At 40.0% G+C, this 21501-nt stretch overlaps 1 protein-coding gene across 2 annotated transcripts in view; it reads left to right on the forward strand.

Moving 5' to 3' along the window:
- The window catches only part of ABCB11 (ATP binding cassette subfamily B member 11), an 89328-nt gene that overhangs the window by 58358 nt on the left and 9469 nt on the right, over positions 1-21501 (forward strand). For both annotated transcript variants that reach the window (XM_068543935.1, XM_068543936.1), the window contains exons 18-22: positions 10386-10550; positions 15312-15416; positions 15504-15665; positions 17896-18099; positions 19369-19610. In XM_068543935.1, the coding sequence (XP_068400036.1) occupies positions 10386-10550; positions 15312-15416; positions 15504-15665; positions 17896-18099; positions 19369-19610 (878 nt within the window). The remainder of the gene's footprint in view (positions 1-10385; positions 10551-15311; positions 15417-15503; positions 15666-17895; positions 18100-19368; positions 19611-21501) is intronic.

Raw genomic sequence — 21501 nt, forward strand, 5'->3', positions numbered from 1 at the left:
GGCTGTCTTTTCTCCACTGTATATTCTTGCCTCCTTTATCAAAGATAAGGTGACCATATGTGCGTGGGTTTATCTCTGGGCTTTCTATCCTGTTCCATTGATCTATATTTCTGTTTTTGTGCCAGTACCAAACTGTCTTGATTACTGTAGCTTTGTAGTATAGTCTGAAGTCAGGGAGCCTGATTCCTCCAGCTCCATTTTTCTTTCTCAAGATTGCTTTGGCTATTCGGGGTCTTTTTTGTTTCCATACAAATTGTGAAATTTTTTGTTCTAGTTCTGTGAAAAATGCCAGTGGTAGTTTGATAGGGATTGCATTGAATCTGTAGACTGCTTTGGGTAGTAGAGTCATTTTCACAATGTTGATTCTTCCAATCCAAGAACGTGGTATATCTCTCTATCTATTTATATCATCTCTAATTTCTTTCATTAATGTCTTATGGTTTTCTGCATACAGTTCTTTTTTCTTCTTAGGTAGGTTTATTCCAAGGTATTTTATTCTTTTTATTGCTGTGGTAAATGGGAGTGTTTCCTTAATTTCCCTTTCAGATTTTTCATCATTAGTGTATAGGAATGCAAGAGATTTCTGTGCATTAATTTTTTATCCTGCTACTTTACCAAACTCATTGATTAGCTCTAGTAGTTTTCTGGTAGCCTCTTCAGGATTCTCTATGTATAGTATCATGTCATCTGCAAACAGTGACAGCTTTACTTCTTCTTTTCCGATTTGGATTCCTTTTATTTCCTTTTCTTCTCTAATTGCTGTGGCTAAAACTTCCAAAACTATGTTGAATAATAGTGGTGAGAGTGGGCAACCTTGTCTTGTTCCTGATTTTAGTGGAAATGGTTTCAGTTTTTCACCATTGAGGATGATGTTGGCTATGGGTTTGTCATATATGGCCTTTATTATGTTGAGGTAAGTTCCCTCTATGCCTACTTTCTGGAGGGTTTTTATCATAAATCGGTGTTGAATTATGTCGAAAGCTTTCTCTGCATCTATTGAGGTGATCATATGGTTTTTCTCCTTCAATTTGTTAATATGGTGTATCACGTTGATTGATTTGCATATACTGAAGAATCCTTGCATTCCTGGGATAAACCCCACTTGATCATGGTGTATGATCTTTTAATGTGCTCTTGGATTCTGTTTCCTAGTATTTTGTTGAGGATTTTTGCATCTATGTTCATCAGTGATATTGGCCTGTAGTTTTCTTTCTTTGGTACCTCTTTATCTAGTTTTGGTATCAGGGTGAAGGTGGCCTCGTAGAATGAGTTTGGGAGTGTTCCTCCCTCTGCTATACTTTGGAAGAGTTTGAGAAGGATAGGTGTTAGCTCTTCTCTAAATGTTTGATAGAATTCGCCTGTGAAGCCATCTGGTCCTGGGCTTTTGTTTGTTGGAAGATTTTAAATCACAGTTTCAATTTCAGTGCTTGTGATTGGTCTGTTCATATTTTCTATTTCTTCCTGGTTCAGTCTCAGAAGGTTGTGCATTTCTAAGAATTCATCCATTTCTTCCAGGTTGTCCATTTTATTGGCATATAGTTGCTTGTAGTAATCTCTCATGATCCTTTGTATTTCTGTAGTGTCAGTTGTTGCTTCTCCTTTTTCATTTCTAATTCTATTGATTTGAGTCTTCTCCCTTTTTTTCTTGATGAGTCTGGCTAATGGTTTATCAATTTTGTTTATCTTCTCAAAGAACCAGCTTTTAGTTTGATTGATCTTTGCTATCGTTTCCTTCATTTCTTTTTCATTTATTTCTGATCTGATCTTTATGATTTCTTTCCTTCTGATAACTTTGGGGGTTTTTTTGTTCTTCTTTCTCTAATTGCTTTAGGTGTAAGGTTAGGTAGTTTATTTAAGATGTTTCTTGTTTCTTAAGGTAGGATTGTATTGCTATAAACTTCCCTCTTAGAACTGCTTTTGCTGCATTCCATAGGTTTTGGGTCACCATGTTTTCATTGTCATTTGTTTCTAGGTATTTTTTGATTTCTTCTTTGATTTCTTCAGTGATCTCTTGGTTATTAAGTAGTGTGTTGTTTAGCCTCCATGTGTTTGTATTTCTTACAGATTTTTTCCTGTATTTGATATCTAGTCTCATAACATTGTAGTTGGAAAAGATACTTGATACGATTTCAATTTTCTTAAATTTACCAAGGCTTGATTTGTGACGCAAGATATGATCTATCCTGGAGAATTTGCCATGAGCACTTGAGAAGAATGTGTATTCTGTTGTTTTGAATGGAATGTCCTATGTATATCAATTAAGTCCATCTCGTTTAATGTATCATTTAAAGCTTGTGTTTCCTTATTTATTTTCATTTTGGATGATCTTTCCATTGGTGAAAGTGGGGTGTTAACGTCCCCTACTATGATTGTGTTACTGTCGATTTCCCCTTTTATGGCTGTTAGTATTTGCCTTATGTATTGAGGTGCTCCTATGTTGGGTGCATAAATATTTAAATTGTTATATCTCCTTCTTGGATTGATCCCTTGATCATTATGTAGTGTCCTTCTTTGTCTCTTGTAATAGTCTTGATTTTAAAGTCTATTTTGTCTGATATGAGAATTGCTACTCCAGCTTTCTTTTGATTTCCATTTGCATGGAATATCTTTTTCCATCACCACACTTTCAGTCTGTATGTGTCCCTTGGTCTGAAGTGGGTCTCTTGTAGACAACATATATACGGGTCTTGTTTCTGTGTCCATTCAGCCAGTCTATATCTTTTGGTGGGAGCATTTAATCCATTTACATTTAAGGTAATTATCAATATCTATGTTCCAATTACCATTTTCTTAACTGTTTTGGGTTTATTATTGTAGATCTTTTCCTTCTCTTGTGTTTCCTGCCTAGAGAAGTTCCTTTAGCATTTGTTGTAAAGCTGGTTTGATGGTGCTGAATTCTCTTAGTTTTTGCTTGTCTGTAAAGGTTTTAATTTCTCCATCAAATCTGAATGAGATCCTTGCTGGGTAGAGTAATCTTGGTTGTAGGTTTTTCTCCTTCATCACTTTAAATATGTCCTGCCACTCCCTTCTGGCTTGCAGGGTTTCTGCTCAAAGATCAGCTGTTCACCTTATGGGGATTCCCTTGTGTGTTATTTGTTCTTTTTCCCTTGCTGCTTTTAATATTTGTTCTTTGTATTTAATTTTTGATAGTTTGATTAATATGTGTCTTGGTGTGTTTTTCCTTGCATTTATCCTGTATGGGACTCTCTGTGCTTCCTGAACTTGATTAACTATTTCTTTCCCATATTGGGGAAGTTTTCAACTATAATCTCTTCAAATATTCTCTCGGTCCCTTTCTTTTTCTCTTCTTCTGGGACCCCCATAATTCGAATGTTGGTGAGTTTAATGTTGTCCCAGAGGTGTCTGAGACTGTGCTCAATTCTTTTCATTCTTTTTTCCTTATTCTGGTTTGAGGTAGTTATTTCCACTATTTTATCTTCCAGGTCACTTATCCGTTCTTCTGCCTCAGTTATTCTGCTATTGATTCCTTCTAGAGAATTTTTAATTTCATGTATTGTGTTGTTCATCACTGTTTGTTTGCTCTTTAGTTCTTTTAGGTCCTTGTTAAACGTTTCTTGTATTTTCTCCATTCTATTTCCAAGATTTTGGATCATCTTTACTATCATTATTCTGAATCCTTTTTCAGGTAGACTGCCTATTTCCTGTTCATTTGTTAGGTCTGGTGAGTTTTTGCCTTGCTCCTTCATCTGCTGTTTGTTTCTCTGTCTTCTCATTTTGCTTAACTTACTGTGTTTGGGGTCTCCTTTTCACAGGCTGCAGGTTTGTAGTTCCCGTTGTGTTTGGTGTCTGTCCCCAGTAGCTAAGGTTGGTTCAGTGGGTTGTGTAGGCTTCCTGGTGGAGGGGACTAGTGCCTGTGTTCTGGTGGATGAGGCTGGATCTTGTCTTTCTGGTGGGCAGGTCCACGTCTGGTGGTGTGTTTTGGGGTGTCTGTGGCCTTATTATGATTTTAGGCAGCCTCTGTGCTAGTGGATGGGGTTGTGTTCCTGTCTTGCTAGTTGTTTGGTATAGGGTGTCCAGCTTGCTGGACGTTGAGTGTAGCTGGGTCTTGGCGTTGAGATGGAGATCTCTGGGAGATTTTCGCCATTTGATATTACGTGGAACAGGAGGTCTCTCGTGGACCAGTGTCCTGAACTTGGCTCTCCCACCTCAGTGGCACAGCCCTGATGCCTGGCTGGAGCACCAAGAACCTGTCCTCCACATGGCTCAGAATAAAAAGGAAAAAAAAAAAAGAAAGGAAGAAAGAAGAAAATAAAATAAAATAAAGTTATTAAAATAAAAAATAATTATTAAAAAAAAATTTTTAAGTGTTAAAAAAAAAGAAAAAAACGGACAGACAGAACCCTAGGACAAATGGTAAAAGCAAAGCTATACAGACAAAATCACACACAGAAGCATACACATACACACTCACAAAAAGAGAAAAAGGGAAAAAAAAATATATATCCTTGCTGCCAAAGTCCACCTCGTCAATCTGGGATGATTCGTTGTCTATTCAGGTATTCCACAGTTGCAGGGTACATCAGGTTGATTGTGGAGAGTTAATCCTCTGGTCCTGAGGCTGCTGGGAGAGATTTCCCTTTCTCTTCTTTGTTCGCACAGCTCCCGGGGTTCAGCTTTGGATTTGGACCCGCCTCTGCGTGTAGGTCGCCTGAGGGCGTCTGATTTTCGCTCAGACAGGACGGGGTTAAAGGAGCAGCTGATTTGGGGGCTCTGGCTCACTCAGGCCGGGGGGAGGGAGGGGTACGGAGGAGGCGGGGCGAGCCTGCGGCGGCAGAGGCCGGCGTGACGTTGCAGCAGCCTGAGGCGCGCCGTGCGTTCTCCCGGGGAAGTTGTCCCCGGATCACGGGAGCCTGGCAGTGGCGGGCTGCACAGGCTCCCGGGAGGGGCGGTGTGGAGAGTGACCTGTGCTCGCACACAGGCTTCTTGTTGGCGGCAGCAGCAGCCTTAGCGTCTCATGCCCGTCTCTGGAGCTCCTTTAAGCAGCGCTCTTAAACCCCTCTCCTCGCGCACCAGGAAACAAAGAGGCAAGAAAAAGTCTCTTGCCTCTTATGCAGCTCCAGACCTTTCCCCGGACTCCCTCCCGGCCAGCTGTGGTGCGCTAACCCCTTCAGGCTGTGTTCACGCCGCCAACCCCAGTCCTCTCCCTGCGATCCGACCGAAGCCCGAGCCTCAGCTCCCAGCCCCGCCCGCCCCGGCGGGGGAGCAGACAAGCCTCTCGGGCTGGTGAGTGCTTCTCGGCGCGGAGCCTCCGTGCGGGAATCTCTCCGCTTTGCCCTCCGCACCCCTGTGGCTGCGCTCTCCTCTGTGGCTCCGAAGCTTCCCCCCTCCGCCACCCGCAGTCTCCGCCCGCGAAGGGGCTCCTAGTGTGTGGAAACCTTTCCTCCTTCATGGCTCCCTCCCACTGGTGCAGGTCCCGTCCCTATTCTTTTGTCTCTGTTTTTTCTTTTTTCTTTTGCCCTACCCAGGTACGTGGGGAGTTTCTTGCCTTTTGGGAGGTCTGAGGTCTTCTGCCAGCGTTCAGTAGGTGTTCTGTAGGAGTTGTTCCACATGTAGTTGTATTTCTGATGTATCTGTGGGGAGGAAGGTGATCTCCGCGTCTTAATCTTCCTCCATCTTGAAGCTTCTTCATTTGGTCTTTGTTGCTGTGCGTGTTCTCTAGCTGTGGCGAGCAGGGGCTACTCTTCATTGTGGTGCTCGGGCTTCTCATTGCGGTAGCTTCTCTTTTTGCAGAGCCTGGGCTCTAGGCACGCGGGCTTCAGTAGTTGTGGCACGTGGACTCAGTAGTTGTGGCACGTGGGCTCTAGAGCACAGGCTCACTAGTTGTGGCACACAGGCTTAGTTGCTCCGCAGCATGTGGGATCTTCCTGCACCAGAGCTCGAACCCATGTCCCCTGCATTAGCAGGTGGATTCTTAACCACTGTGCCACCAGGGAAGTCCCAATCATATTCAATTTTTGCATTTTAATTTTTTCCCCCTAGTTTCTGGGCAAATATTCTACAATAAAAGCAAGAGCGTTAGGAAGGAAGGAAAAGAAAATCCAATTTTGTTGTTTTTGTTGAAGCTAGTAGATGGCTCAGCATTGTTGCAGAGAACAATCAGATTTCCTGGAGGTCTGAAGATCAGGTTCCCAGAGTTCTCATGAGGCAGGGAAAACTCAGAAGGGAGTTCTTTAAATAAATGGAAACCTAAATCAAGTATAGAGATTAGTTTTAGAGAAACAAAAATGGTCCATAACCCAGTGTAATTTTATAAAGATGACACTCTGATTTCTCTCTCTAGTTAAGGAAGGAAAAGGAAGAAAGGAAGAAAGTGACAAGGACACCAATGAGATTTTGCTAAAGCTTGAAGCGAATAAAGGTCTTATGCTTATATTAATACTGCTCATTTGTATGATAATTATATTAGAATCTTTTTGATTTAAAAATTAAGTATTTTTTAAAAGGAAACAACAGAATCAGGGTTAATAAAATTTAATCCTGTTTGGTTAAAGTATGGACTTTCTCATCCAAGTACATTTTAAAGTTTTTTAATAGTTAACTAAATTCTGTAAGATCAAGCACTGGCAAAATTCTTTTTTTTTTTTCTTTTTTTTCTTATTTTGATGAAGAAGCTCTAACCTGACCTTCTGTTAATTGGGAGATGTTCTACCTTCTGTGGCAATGCAAAAGTTTTACTTATATAAAGGAGTTATCTCCACTTTGTGGTCTCTTAGAGTTTTGACTCCGAAAACTTCAGGAAATGGTTTCAAAAGTCTGTCCTTCCAAACTCTAAGTGGGGTGTCTGACCCAACATCTCATAGTTAGCTGGTGACAGAGCCATGACTACAGCCTGTTTTCTCTTCCTCTCCAAGCTATACTCTTGGCTCTCATAAATGGATTCAGATCTTAGTTACAGTGCTGACAAAATTAAGATTAGGATTAGGGGAAACCTGCAGGCTAGAGGTTCCAGTCTCTGATATATAGGCATCTCTTTTAGGGAAACTAAAAAGGTAAAACATATAGGAGATTGAGTCAAGGTCAAATATTAGAAATCCGTAGCTTCATCACAGCTAATTTGGAGACAGGGTTTAGGCAATGGTTGAGAGATAGGACAGAGGATCTATAAAAATGATTATCAGTTTTTGATTATTTGGAGAGTCCCTGCTTCTTGGTCATAGTTACCATTTCCTATCATCATAAAGTCGTTATCGAGGCAGGAGACCCCTATGGATTGGCATGACATAGTCAATGTAACAAAGTATAGAAATCGGGACATAAGATTTAAGTAGGAGGTTATATTTTCACCTGACCTACCCAAGGAGATGGAAGGAAGGAAGCTGGGAAAAGCTCATTGTCTAGCATTGTACCATCTACATTGTAAGTGAGTGATCAGTGTTTTTTAAATAAATGTTTTGTTGCGTGTATGCTCCACGGGCATAAAAGCTTCATTCATTCTTTCATCCAATAAACACTGATTGCACACCTATCACGTGCCAGGTATTGTGTTACGGATGCAAAGATGAACAAGAGCCACTGTCCTTCTCCCTGCATTGGAGCTGCTAGCAGGATACTTCTTGACATATGATAAATAAATGAGCACTGTGCAACTTGACATTGACACAATAGAGGCAGGAACCCTGCAGTGAGGAAGCATATATAAACTTTTATAACTGTATCTCTCTGTGAGTTACTGGTTTGCTATATATATATATATATATATATATATATATATATATATATATATATATATATATATATAAAATCTTTAGATTTTTAGCTTTTTTTAGATGAGTAAATTCATCTTTAGCTTTTCAAAATCCCAGAGGTAAAAACCCTTCTGTACATAGTGACTTTAATTTTCTTTTATTCTTCTACTATCTTTTAGCAATATCAAATAAAAGTCAATCAAAAGTCAATTACTCAGGGACAGATTTCCTAGTTTTTGCATCATTCAGTCTTAATAGCCTCATCTTTTGGGGGGTTGGGGCATAGTTTCCTTTAAAGTCAAATTTTTAATGAAAGGGAAAAAAAGAAAATTATTCAAATTAATTAAATTTTGCTTCCTGTTAGCCTATCTTGGAATGTTAACTACTGGACAAAAGGTACTTCATACTGCTTTTAGATGTCTTTGGTTTTGTTGTTAAGGTTTAGGGATACCTTCAGATATCAGATGACCAGGGAAATTTCTATCATGTCAGACTGAGGGTGGACCATCCTGTGGGACAGTGGTTCCAGGAAATGTTGGAGTTTAATGTCCCTAGATGGTATAGCACAGCTGACACTTTCAAAACGTTCAAACATGGCACCCCAAACATTTAGTTCTGGAAGGAGTTTTGGAGATTGTATACTGCTGAGGACCTCAAAAAATGGGCTTTGTCATCAGAATTACCTGAGGAGTATTTTTTAAAACACAAATTCACTCTTAGGCTTACTAAATTAGTATTTCTGTTGATGGGACACAAGTGTCTGTAATTTTAATCTTCGACCCACATGAGTCTGGTAAGCATCCAGAACTGGACACCAACCACTGTTTAGAACTGTAGAGGGTCTGATATTTTGCTCTATTGCAAGCTATAGCCTGACCCAATTTCATGGATGCCAGCAGACTACACAAGAGCTCTGCGTCAGAGACAAACAACGTTTTACTCAAAGCACAAGCAGGAGCCAGAGTATAGCATTTGCACTAGTTCCCCAGCCCAACCCCACTTCCTGTCAAGTTGATGCAAAGAGAGCCAGATGATACCAGCAAATGAACGGGGAGAGGAATCCTGGGCTTGAGGAACCTGATGTTTTTATAATGGGCAATAAGCACATCTGTCCTTTTCTTGGGATGGAGACACTACCTCTGTCCTCCAAGGCTATTTGCTGTACAAATATCCTTGAAAAATTAGCCTGAACAAAGGTAGTCAATGCCTCTTTTCACAAGAGGTGCAGAAACATGGGAGACCCATAGAGAATTGTCTCCCCCACGCAACTTTCCTTTTGAGGAGGAGGTAACTGAGCCTCAGAGAGCTGAAGAGCTCGGTGATACATTCCATTAGTGGCCATATGAGGCTCATCCAAGAACCCCATTCTTTCTACACCTGTTTCCCTCATGCTTTCCCAGCCACCCGTCTTCCTCTCTGCATTGATTTCCTAGAGTTTAGTAAGATGTCAGAGATGAAATCATTGAAGGATTTGCTGCATGAGTGAGTAGTAATGACAAGTGCAACTGTTGACGGCAGGCCAAGAGAGAACTTGAAACGGAGGCATTGACAAATCTATCACCAGCTGAGCTGCCTTCGCCCATCCTATTTGGCTTGCAACTAAAATGAGAGGGACACCAGGCTTTTATTTCAATTGACTTGGCAATGTAGACTTTGACTTTGGAAGCAAAAGGATAGTATTTGAAGTTCCTTGTTGTCTTCTGTTCCTGACATTCAGCTCCCTAAGGGGTAAATTACTGCGTGTTAATGAAAGAGAGCACTAATAGTTTTGTAGTCAATTTGCTGTAGACATTTTTAGTATATTTTAATAGAAAAAGTAAAAAATAAATCAATACAGGTCTATATACGTCACCTAAAACCCTTTCTCAAACAAAGTGGGCAATAAATTTAACAAATTATTGAATAATGGGCCTAAAGACCAAGCACTGAACAATATCTATAACAAGGAAAAATGATGATAAAAACGATGATATTCTGAATATATTTGCCTTTAAGAGGATAAAAATTTGCTAGCTCTGACACTTTACTGGCAACTAAAGAAATTGGAATAGGGAAATTTTGAAATAATTTTGACTCCTTGTGAAGAAAATGCAGAATTTAGAAATCCAAATTGATTACTATTTACTTCTGGGCACTAATTAAGGAAAACCTTAGAGAAAACATGCAATTGATAACCGTCGACACCACTTAATACATTTTAAAAATTATTTTGCCTTGTTTAGATACACTGGCCTGCCTTAGAACTTTAGCCAGTTACAAGATTTTAGAGCTTTGACATTTACGAAGGACATATCTTGAAAATTTCACAAGTCCTCAAATATGTAAATACCACTATAGCACAAAAACTTTTTAAAATTGGGGGGTTATTTTTCTTACAGATCCAACATATTTATTACTCCCCAAGAGTTAATACCTATGCAATTGTGAAATGAGAACTACGAGCTCACCTTCAGATGAGCAGACACTCTAAGATCGATCCCATCCAAGTCACAGCATGGTGGCAAGCAATTCAGAACGATTTTTCACAAAATAACAAATCACTTCGTCTCATAGATCTTTAAGGCCACTCATAACCAGTCAAACCATGACTCAAAGCTGTGAATGCCAAAGGGTCTGCTGTATAAGAAAAGAGTATATGCAGAAATTTAGACGATTAATGTAACTCCCTCTTCCCTCAAGGACAAAAACATTCCTGTGGAAGAAGAAATTGAACCTGCCCCAGTTAGGAGGATTCTGAAAGTTAATGCTCCAGAATGGCCCTACATGCTGGTAGGGGCTGTGGGCGCAGCTGTCAATGGGACAGTCACACCCTTCTATGCCTTCTTCTTCAGCCAGATTCTTGGGGTAAGCAAACAGCTGGACCAGCTTTATTCTCCTCCTACCTTTGGTTTGTCTATCAGTGGATATCGTCATTTTTGATAGGTTGGCTCTTTGTTGTAATGTTTTTAGCTCTGTTCTTTTTTTTAAGCTCTTTTTTTAGCTCTTTTTTCTCATCTCTAAAGGATTAAAAATGTCTCGAGTCTCCATCACACAGGAGGTAAGAAGGTGAAGCGGTCTGTCATTTGGGCTGGCAGCACCCTTCAACAGGCATCGTGTCTGTAAAAAAACAGCACTATAGCTGCAAATTTAGTGTCAAAAGAGGGCAGTTAACCTATATGCAAACCAAATCAGAATACAAAGCTGGTTGGTTGAATAATACAAAAGGATTGGGGGGGCCATTTTGATCTTGCTGAACAGCTGAGGTACAAAGTTTGACTTGTAATAGCAGGTGCTCATGCCTGTTGTATAATGCTCTTCTCTTCTGCTGGTTGCACCATTGAAATGGGGAAGTGGGGAGAAAACAGGAAAAGGAAGAGAGAAGTAAAATAAGACATGGATAAAGAATAAGCTTATTTCAGTTTCCACCTCCTAGGAATTTTGATATTCTCCATCTGACTTCATTGTTATAATAAAATAATAATAATAATAATGACTACAAACATTAATTAGGCACTATCTAAGAACTTTGTGTACAATAGTTCACTAAACTTTTCTAATAACCACCTGTGGTAGGTATTCTTATTGTTCCCATTTGACAAAGGAGCAAACCAAGGCATAAAGAGCTTAGGGGAGCGAGTGGTGGATCTGGGATTTAAATCCAGGCAGTGTGACTACAGAGCCAAGTTCCAATAAAAACTTATCATTGCAAAATTAGTTCTCAAAATGCTATCACATTTTCTTAGTTGAAATTTACACACACACAAATCCTGTGAGGTCAACAAGGAGGCAAACCTAGAATCTAGAGAACTGTAACAACTTGTTCAAGGTGACACGGGGTCACATTAGGTGATGGGACCAGGACTAGCACCAGCTTTTTTGAAGGATTTGTGAGAGTCCTAAGTTTTAGTTTCCCCCTCTACTGTTCTTTCTCTCTTGCGGTCTCTCTGGCAGAGTTCCTGACCAGAAGTTAAGTCCCCTCAGGCATGAGTTGTATAGAAAGACTTGTACAGTCCACACGCAAAATCAGATCAATCCTATAGGGAGGGCCTCAGCCACTGCTTCAATTTTCACACTGTCCCCTTGTGTTAAGTGAGGAAGTCATCAGAAAGGTAGGAAATTGGAAACACAGGGGCCAACTCTGGTAAACTGAATTTCTGGTTATGCTGAAAATATTTTAATAATTAATTTATATTCATTAGTATCTAGTAAATACCATACCCTAATCATAATAGAAATGTTCTTTTATTCACTCAACAGGTATTTGTTGATTATCTCCCCTAGACTAGGGACTTGGGAACACAGTGTCAGTCAGGGCGCCTTCCCTAATGTAGTTTCCAGTCTATGAGGAAGACAGACATTAAACCAGAAAATCCACTCATCATTCACCAAATATTTATCGATCACTTACTGTTTTCCAGACACTGTTGCTGGTATTAGCAGTACAGTGAGGAGCAAGAAAACCAGAGCCCTCCCTGCTCTCATAAAGCTGACCTTCTACTAGGGAGAGGCTCTGCAGATGCATTCCACTGAGCAGTGATGCAGATGTAGAGGGTGTAGGGGGTGGCATTGAATCTGTTAAGACCCAAGACTATGCCCTAGATGTACACTTTTAAAATAATTCCAGGATGTCAACTTCTTTGCTGATCATCTCTTTCTCTCTTATAAATGCAGAGTATGGAATGCATTCACTCACCTTTACCCAAACTCTGTATGAACTGTTTTGGGAAGAGTCCTGTGTTCCGTGCCAGGAGACTTTTTTCTGCCCTGGGATCACATCATGCCACTTCTCTGGGTCTCAGTTTCCTTAACTATAAAAGGAAGGTTTGACAAAGATGATCTGTAAGATAACTTCCAGCTCTAGTGGTCTATGAAATGGCCAAGTCAAAGAAAATTTGATGATCCAGTTATAACCCCTGCCCTTGGTTATTGGTGGTGAGAATATTCTCTGTGATTCTTTTGGTCACAACCAGAAAATCCTAGCCTGAGCAATTCAGCTTTTCACTTAAGGACCGAAGGATCAGAGTAGCAGGATCTAGTTGGTGAAATCCAAAATCTGCTCATCGTTAAGGCTCTCACAGGGTTATATTTGCTAAGAGGATAAAGCTTTACTATTCTTCTTCTTTGATAAAGAAGGTTGTTTTTGTGTGCCTCTTAGCATAATTATGACATATTCATCAGTCGGTTCATGATGCTTTCATCTCGTAGGGTATAATCATGAGTCAGATAATAGTCTGGTTTTAATTGCACTGTTTTCATTCTGACATATCTAAAGGGCACAATATTCACAGTTGGTACTGAGACCACAGTTTGGAACGAGGACCCAGCAAATGATTGGGCGTTAGGGGCCTGGTTGCTAATCTAGCGAAACCTCAATGTACACGTAAAGCATAATGTCTCTGGTTCACTTTCCCTGGGTTTATATGACTTGGAAAAGGTGCCAAGTGTTCCAAGCACTGCAGTTTGGACATAGCGTGCTGGGTAAAAGCATGAACGCTGGAGTCAGCCAGCCCTGGACTTGCCGCAGGTCTCTGCTCTGTGCTGTCTGCATGCACCTGGGCAAGTGGTTTCCCCTTGATGAGTCTTAGCTTCCTTATCTATAATATGGGGCAAGAAAATCTACCTCACTGGGTTGTTTTAAGAATCCTAATTTAAGGAAATCCTCATTTAAGTTAAAGTAGGTTAAGTAACACATTTGCATCTGGTAAATAGCAAGAGTCTAGAGAATGTTCATTTTCTCCTTAAACAAACTTACCTTTACAAGATGATGTAGATGTGTGCTTGAACTACAGCTAGTCTAAAAACAGAAGAACCGGGGGATGGGCAGTCCTTTGGGTTGCATTTCAGTAAGAATGTACAAAGAACTCATGCAGTAGAGTTTGGGGAGGGGGGGAAGATTACAGACAGCTGATGCCCAATTTTGAACTTAATATTAGCCAAACATTCTTTTTTAACACTGAGAAGACGGGTAATATCAAGAGCCAAGAGAGCGTGCCCAGAAGAAAACCACTGCACTGGAATCTGGAAACCAGGCATTTCCTTATCTAATAATAACCACCAGCTAAATGAACTTGGACAAAGGACTCGATCTTGTGGGCTTTCGTTTCCCATCTATAAAATAAGAGTTAAACTGGCTAATATGCAGTATTATAGTCCATGATTATAATAGGTGACCTTAGAGAGGAATGAGAATTATGGCATCACTGTTTGGGGTTTGTGGGGATTTGTATAGCGATTTTTAAAACCAAACTGAAATATGTCTTTAAGTCCTTGTATTTGTAAACTGTAAAGTAAACTTACATCAGTTATTCCATGGTGGGGTGAATGACTGTGGAATCTTTTGAACCCACTTCGTTCATTAAGAATGAATGTATTCTTTATTGCTAAGAACCATAACGGGCCCAAAAGCTCTGTCCTAGAAACAGTACATCTCATTAATTTAGAACCCCTCCCCCTACTTTGGAATTTGTGATAATTTCAACGGGTTACTTCTGCTTTACAAGAAAGGATTTGTTAATGGAGTAGTATACATTGTTTACAGGAGATTTATTTGGCATATAGCAGGTATTCGATAAATATTTGTTGAATAAATGGTTTCCTTTGAGCAACTGCTTTCTGGCATTGTTCTAGTTACTCAAATTAATGCAGAGCAATAAGTAAGGATTTATTGTGCAGCTCTCTAATAAATAGCTTTTCTGAACTCTCACAGTTCCCTCACTTAGTCTGAATTAGGAGGGTTTTGATGTACCTAAAATCTACTTCACTGTAGGGCGATGGCATTAGAATATGCAGCTATTCTTTCCATTTTCTTATTGCAACAGCTTGGGTCCCAATCAGTTACTTGAGCAAGTGCCTGTAAGTTCAGAATATACTTATGAGTATAGTTTACCACTTATTATAGACTGAAAAAAAACCCCACTCATAATTTCCATAGTTTTTTGAGGGGAATGTTTTCAGCTTCTGGTGATTTAGAAGCAACAATTTCAGCCTCTGATGGATGGAAGCTTTTCTGTCCTAAGACAATTCCAGTCAATGCCTCGATAGCTAGTTGCTTTTTTGTGTGTGTGTGCCAGTTGCTTTTATAATAATGCTATTATTTGTATATATATAAGTAATCTATAAAACTAATAATAGGCGAGGTACCTGAGTGGGAAAGCCATCTTTATTATAGGGGAAAGACATAGGTCATATTGCTTTGAGTTTTGTCCCGGAATAATATTCTCAGATTCTCAAGTAACTTCCCCCCTTCTGTCCTTCCTCCTTTCTTTCTTCTTTTCTTCCTTCCTTTCTTTTTCTTCCTTGCCTTATTATGTAAAGAATTTGAGGCATTTCATCATATTTTTCATCTGTATCAAAGAAAAGCCAATACAATTGCCTACATCAGGCAAAGAAACGAGACAAAAATTCTGTCAGTCATAACCACTGGGTTTTATTCACCAGCCTTCCTTCCCCACAGAGAATTAAGTGCACATGTTCATAGTTAACTTTGGTTTAACGCTAGTATGTTTAAAGTGAACTGCTTTTTAACGCAAAGCCTAAGAGAAATTTCTCTTAAACATATTTGAATTGATTTCTTTTGCTATTGTTTGTTAATACTAAAGTTACTTCCTTGCTTACTGTCTTGCAAAGACTTTTTCAATTCCTGATAAAGAAGAACAAAGGTCGCAGATCCATGGTGTGTGCCTGCTCTTTGTAGCAATAGGCTGTTTATCTTTTTGCACTCAATTTCTGCAGGTAAGGAATTTTATTTTTCAGTAAGCGATTTAGTTATTTTCCCCCTTCTCCTGGTAAAATATCACTAAAGACTCCTTTATGTTTTAGGGATATGCTTTTGCTAAATCCGGGGAACTCCTCACCAAAAGGCTACGTAAATTGGGTTTCAGAGCAATGTTAGGGCAAGACATTGGCTGGTTTGATGACCTCAGAAATAGCCCTGGAGCACTGACAACAAGGCTTGCTACAGATGCTTCTCAAGTTCAAGGGGTAAGCCGTGGGGGAAACCAGGGATGTAGTAACTGGAGTAGACTTTCTTTCCTTTATGTATTCCAATAATCACGTAATTCCAATAACCACGTACATATTTCCTATGAAACAGGGACTCGTGGGGGGATACCCCAGAGCTACATTTTCACGCATTTCCAAAGCTGACAAACAGCAGCTAAAGCACACTGTCTCCTAGGTAATGCCCAGAATCAGTGTTATGGCATGAATCAAAATCTGTCAGAGTTTTGCATTTCCTCTGAGTCTAGCAATTGAGAAGAACTTTCCCTCCTTTCTCAGATCGTTTTGTTTTGTTTTTTTTAGGCCCAGAGGCTCAGATTCCACGAGACTTAATGGCGCCCCCAGAGGGTGTGTGTGGAAAAAAGCCTCCTTCCACAGGTGCCTGGCTTGTAAGTTAGTCTTAGGAAAAGAAGCAGTTCTAAGCAGCCCAGCCGGGAACCTGAGGGAAAGACGGAGATGATTGCTATCTAGAATCCTGACGCATTCCAAGGGCTGTCTTTTCTGACTAAGGGAGACTAAGCTGTGGTTTCTAAACCCCAGAACCTGTAGCCTTGTTCAGGAGATTTGCACACGTGTACAAGATGAGGCTACACCTTTATAAAACCAGGCATTTGGGTTAAAGGGATGAGAGTTCAGTTTGCCTCTCAACACCACTGCTCACTTTCCATGAAAATCAGAAAAAGAGGAAAAAGAAAAGTCATGGTCTGTCTGTGAGGCTCTTGGAAGAAAAAACTCACTGGATTTGTAGTGCTGTACTGTATATCTCGACTTCTACCAGTTCAACCAACAATATGAACCATGATATGGGGAATTCAAAGGAACATGGAATCCTCTTTAAAGGAAAATACCTGTAAATTTTTCGTTTTGATCATTCTAGAGTTTTTCTATTGTATAAATAGAAAATGTGTTTCCCACAGTCATTGGGTCACACTGTACATATTATTTTGTAATCTTTCTTTTTTCTCCTGAAACAATCTGATGTGAGCCTATTTTGGTCCTTATATATCCTTCTACAATGAATTTTTAAAGAATGCTTAATTCATGATTTTAATATATCATCATTTCTTAAAGAATTCCCCGTTTAGGTCCTCCCTCCCCACATAAGCAATTTATACCATTTTGCATCAAGCTTGTGGCATACCCTTGATTATTTTTTTAGTTCTCAAAATATAACCACTGGATCAAAATGTATAGTCATTTTGAAAAGTTTTAATATGCATTGTCTTACTGCTTAAAGTTTTTACCAGTTTTACTCTCAACATTTGCGTATTCTAGTGTCTAGTTCACCTTATTCTTGACCTTAGATTAAATAAATAAGCCATAATCTCATCTCTTCTATTTTTGCAACCTTCAATCTGCAAGGAGCTTTTATAGTTATTTATTATCACTAGAATCAATCTCACACTAACTGGTCTAGTTCTGATACCCATGAAATGAGATTAGTCAATACATGAGCTCCCAAGAAGGTGTGAATAAGATGTACTTTTATTAATTCAGCCTTCAAGTGCATTGGGGGGTCTCTTTAATTAAAAGACCCTCCCTTTTTAAAACATAGAACTACCGTATGGTCAGTAATTCCACTCCTAGGTATATATCCAAAAGAATTGAAAGCAGTGACACAAACAGATACTTGTACACCCATATTCATAGCACCATTATTCATTATGGCCAAAAGGTGAAAACAACCCAAGTTTTCATCAACAGATCAATGGATAAACAAAACATGGTATATACACACAATGGAATATTATTCGGCTTTAAAATAAATGAAATCCTGATACCTGCTGTAACATGGATGGATCTTGAAAATATTATGCTTGATAAGATAAGCTAGGCACAGAGGGATAAATATTGTATGATTCCACTTATATGTGGTACCTAGAATCGGCAAAGTCATAGAGACAGAAAATAGAATAGAGGTTAACAGGCGCTGGCTGGGGAGAGGGAGGAAGGGATGTTAAATTGAATGGGTATAGTTTTTGTTAGGAATGATGAAAAAGTTTCGGGAATAAATGTGGTGAGAGTTACAATTGTGAAGGTATTTGATGCCACTGTCTTGTACATTTAGGAATGGCTAAAATGATAAACATTGTTATGTATATTTTATCAAAATAATTTTTAAAAACCTATCTGTTTGCTACAAAATGGCTTTTTCATGATATTTAGTTAGAGACTGTGTGTCTGAAATTGGCTGATCACTTTTGGTTTGCAGGCTGCCGGCTCTCAGATCGGGATGATGGTCAATGCCTTCACTAACATCACCGTGGCCATGATCATCGCCTTCTTCTTTAGCTGGAAGCTAAGCCTGGTCATAGTGTGCTTCTTCCCCTTCTTGGCTTTATCAGGAGCCATACAGACCAAAATGTTGATGGGATTTGCCACTCATGACAAGCAGGCTATGGAGGTCGCAGGACAGGTAATCTCCCAGACCCACTTTTCAGACTGCTTATGGCTGAGTGGCTGTCAGACTGCTAAGAATGAGGGGTGCAAACAGACTTAAGGAAGCTGTCAGCCTACAAACATTCATGGTTAGAAACTTCCCATTAGCCTTTTTCATATATGCCTCTGATGATATGGGATTGAGCAGGTGTGGAGAAATAGTGGGGAAAACACAGAGGGTTACATGTTCAGTTTCCTGTCAAACAGTTATTTTTTCTACATCCCAATTTAGTGTAGTATTCTCCTTTGCAAGAGAGGATAGTTCACTTTCCTGTCTATTTGTTTTTTTCAGCTTAATGGTTTCTCCAGGTCATGCCACCCACACAGAGAGGAGTTACTATCTTTTTAATGGCACGTGCTTTTAACTTTCACACTTCAGTGTCTGCCTGACTTGTGGTAAATGTGTTTCCCAAAGAGTACCATGAGATATATACAGTTTAGGTCTCGAATACACTTAGGTTTTAGCTGTGCACTTTTAAGAGTGTGTTCTAATTAAATCTGGTTATCAGAGGTAAATGAAGATATGGTGGCATAGACAGATATCAGGGATAAGGAATCATGCACACACACATAAACACGCCCTCACCTTTTAACAAATTTACTATAAACTAGGTTTTTTCTCTTTAAAGAAAGAATGTGAACATTGCCCAAGTAGGCAGAAGCCAAAAGAATTTCATATGCCAATAGTAGGAAGTAGCCCACTTTTGTACCGTTTTTAGGATAGGACCTTAATCCAGAAACAGTGGTTATTTACCCTAGAGTAGGGATTGAAACAAATACAAATTCGTAGTATAGACTAAAAGATAAACTTCATACTCAGTTTTAATCTATCTTATATAGTATTTGGTCATAATTTTTTAAGAAATAGAATCTAATATTTTAGGTTTATATTATTAAACAATCTTTTTCTCTCAGACACATCTAAAGATACCATTTTGAACATTTCAAATGAATTCACAAAGATAGCCTTGTGTACCGTTTTTCCCCCTCTTCTCTCTTCCTCAACAAGTAGAGGCAACAAAGCCATGTTAGGATCAAGTAGAACTTGTGTTGAACTGATAGAATGTCTCAGGGTCCAGTCAAATTGATCTCCAGCAACTTCTCTATGTTCCCAGTTGATGCCCCCATCTGTGCTGTACACTGCCTTCTGTCATTTGCACCAGATCTAATCCATGTAACGGCTGAAAATGTCATGAAAGCAGTTATCTCTGCTCTTTTATTTCTAAAACTCTTTTTCATTCTTCAGATTACAAACGAAGCCCTCAATAATATTCGCACTGTGGCTGGGATTGGAAAGGAGAGGCAGTTTATAGAAGTGTTTGAGACTGAACTGGAGAAGCCATACAAGACAGCCATCCGAAAAGCAAATGTTTACGGATTCTGCTTTGGTTTTTCCCAGTGCATTGTGTTTGTTGCTAATTCTGCTTCCTACAGATATGGAGGTTACTTAATTCCCAATGAGGGGCTCCATTTCAGCTATGTGTTCAGGTGAGGACTACCTGGCCAAAGTCATAAAAGATCAGCGCTCTAGAGAGGAATAGTCTGGTTCTATCCATTAGCTTCTGCTGCTTAAACCATCCCAAACATGGTGTCTTAAACAGCTCAGATTTATTATTTCTTAAAGATTCTGTGGGCTGTCAGGGTGGTTCTTCTGGACTGGGCTGACTCAGTCAGGCTTCTGAGTGCCCTTCTCTCTCCACATGGCCTCTTAGCAGCTGAGCTTGTTTTCTTCACATTGTGCTCTCGGAGTTCCAAGTGCAACAGAAGATTGCAAACCCTAACATGCAAGCACTTGCCAACTCTGCATGCATCACATTTTCTAATATCTCTTTGGCCAAAGAAAGTCATAGGACCAAGTCCAGATTCAGAGAAAAGAGGAACGGACCCCATCTTTTGATGAGAGGATCCGATAAGTGTTTCTCCTTTACTCTCACATGGCTATCACATGGCACTGACACCTGATGGCTGTCCTACAGTTCAATTTATCCTGACACTATTTACCTGGAGATAGCGTTGGGTCCTCCCACAGGTTAAGGGCTCAGTCCTACAAGACTGCCCCTCCCCCAACCCTCCACACCAAAGCAAGTCCAGGTCATCCCCTGTGCTTCTGACCAACAAGCTATAGACCCAAGGTTCCCATGACCTCGTCCTCAGCTTTGATTAATATGCTAGAGCGGCTCACAGAACTCAGAGGAACATTTACTTACTAGATTACCAGTTTATTACAAAAGGATACAACTCAGGAACAGCCAGATGGAAGAGATGCATAGGGTACGGTATGTGGGAAGGGCTTGGAGTTTTCATACCCTCCCCAAGAATGCCACTCTCCTCAAATCTCCATGTGTTCACCAGCCCAGAAGCTCTCTGCACTCTGTCTTTTGGGTTTTTATGGAGGCTCCATCACGTAGACCTGACTAATTAAATCATTGACCACTGTCGATTGAACTCAATCTCCAGCCTCTCCCCTCCCCTGAGGTTGGGGAAGGGACTGAAGTTCCACCCCTCTAATCGCATGGTTGGCTCTCCAGGCAACCAGGCCCCATCCTTAGGTTATCTAGGGTTTTTACCGAAGTCACTTCATTAACATAACAAAAGACACCTCGGTCCTCTCAAAACTTGGGAAATTCCAAGGGTTTAGGAGTCTGTGCCAGGAACTGACAAAAGACCAATATAGTTTTCTTATCATAAGTCACAATATCGCAGAGGAATAAAAAAATCATATTGCAAAAGGGTTTGTATAGAGTAATAGGACAAATTAAGCATTTTCACAATCTACCGTACTGGTTAATGCTGAGAAAATCTAAAGTCCTTGAATAAGATGGTTCCTAGAACTACCTTATTTGAACTCCACTTCTTGTAAAGAAGGCACATGTCTAGCTGACTCTTCCTAGGTAGAGACAGCAAAGACTAGTGAGGGGAATTTTGTTCTTTTGTTTACAGCTGGAGTCTGCTCTTCTAATAAGGTTAGCTTTGAGTCCAGTTTCTCATATTTCCAGACACCTAAGGGTGTCAGGGTACCAAGGGACTGGGTGCACATGCATATGGGTGTGGTGTGATGGGGCAGGGAACCTTGGAAGGATGAGGGGGAGACGGTCTGAGAAAGCCTCGGAGGACATTAGGAAAATCGGCCCTAAAAGACATCTCTTCTCCAGCCACAAGTTCTGTCTGCTCGCCCTCTATCTTCTTCTAGAAATATAGAAGAAATTTTTTTCTCCTGCCCCACTATGCCCACCGCAACCAGGAAAGTCTCCTTTCTAAATTTTTGCGTATGTAGAGCTACTAACCCCAAATCAGAAATCACAAACTCTTGACTTGTTTAGTTTATGTAAGACTTTTGAAGAATTATTTGCCAACGTGTGAAAATTGGGACACTACAGAA

Source organism: Eschrichtius robustus, chromosome 5 (genome assembly GCF_028021215.1).
Source record: "Eschrichtius robustus isolate mEscRob2 chromosome 5, mEscRob2.pri, whole genome shotgun sequence".
In the NCBI taxonomy this organism is placed as follows: domain Eukaryota; kingdom Metazoa; phylum Chordata; class Mammalia; order Artiodactyla; family Eschrichtiidae; genus Eschrichtius; species Eschrichtius robustus.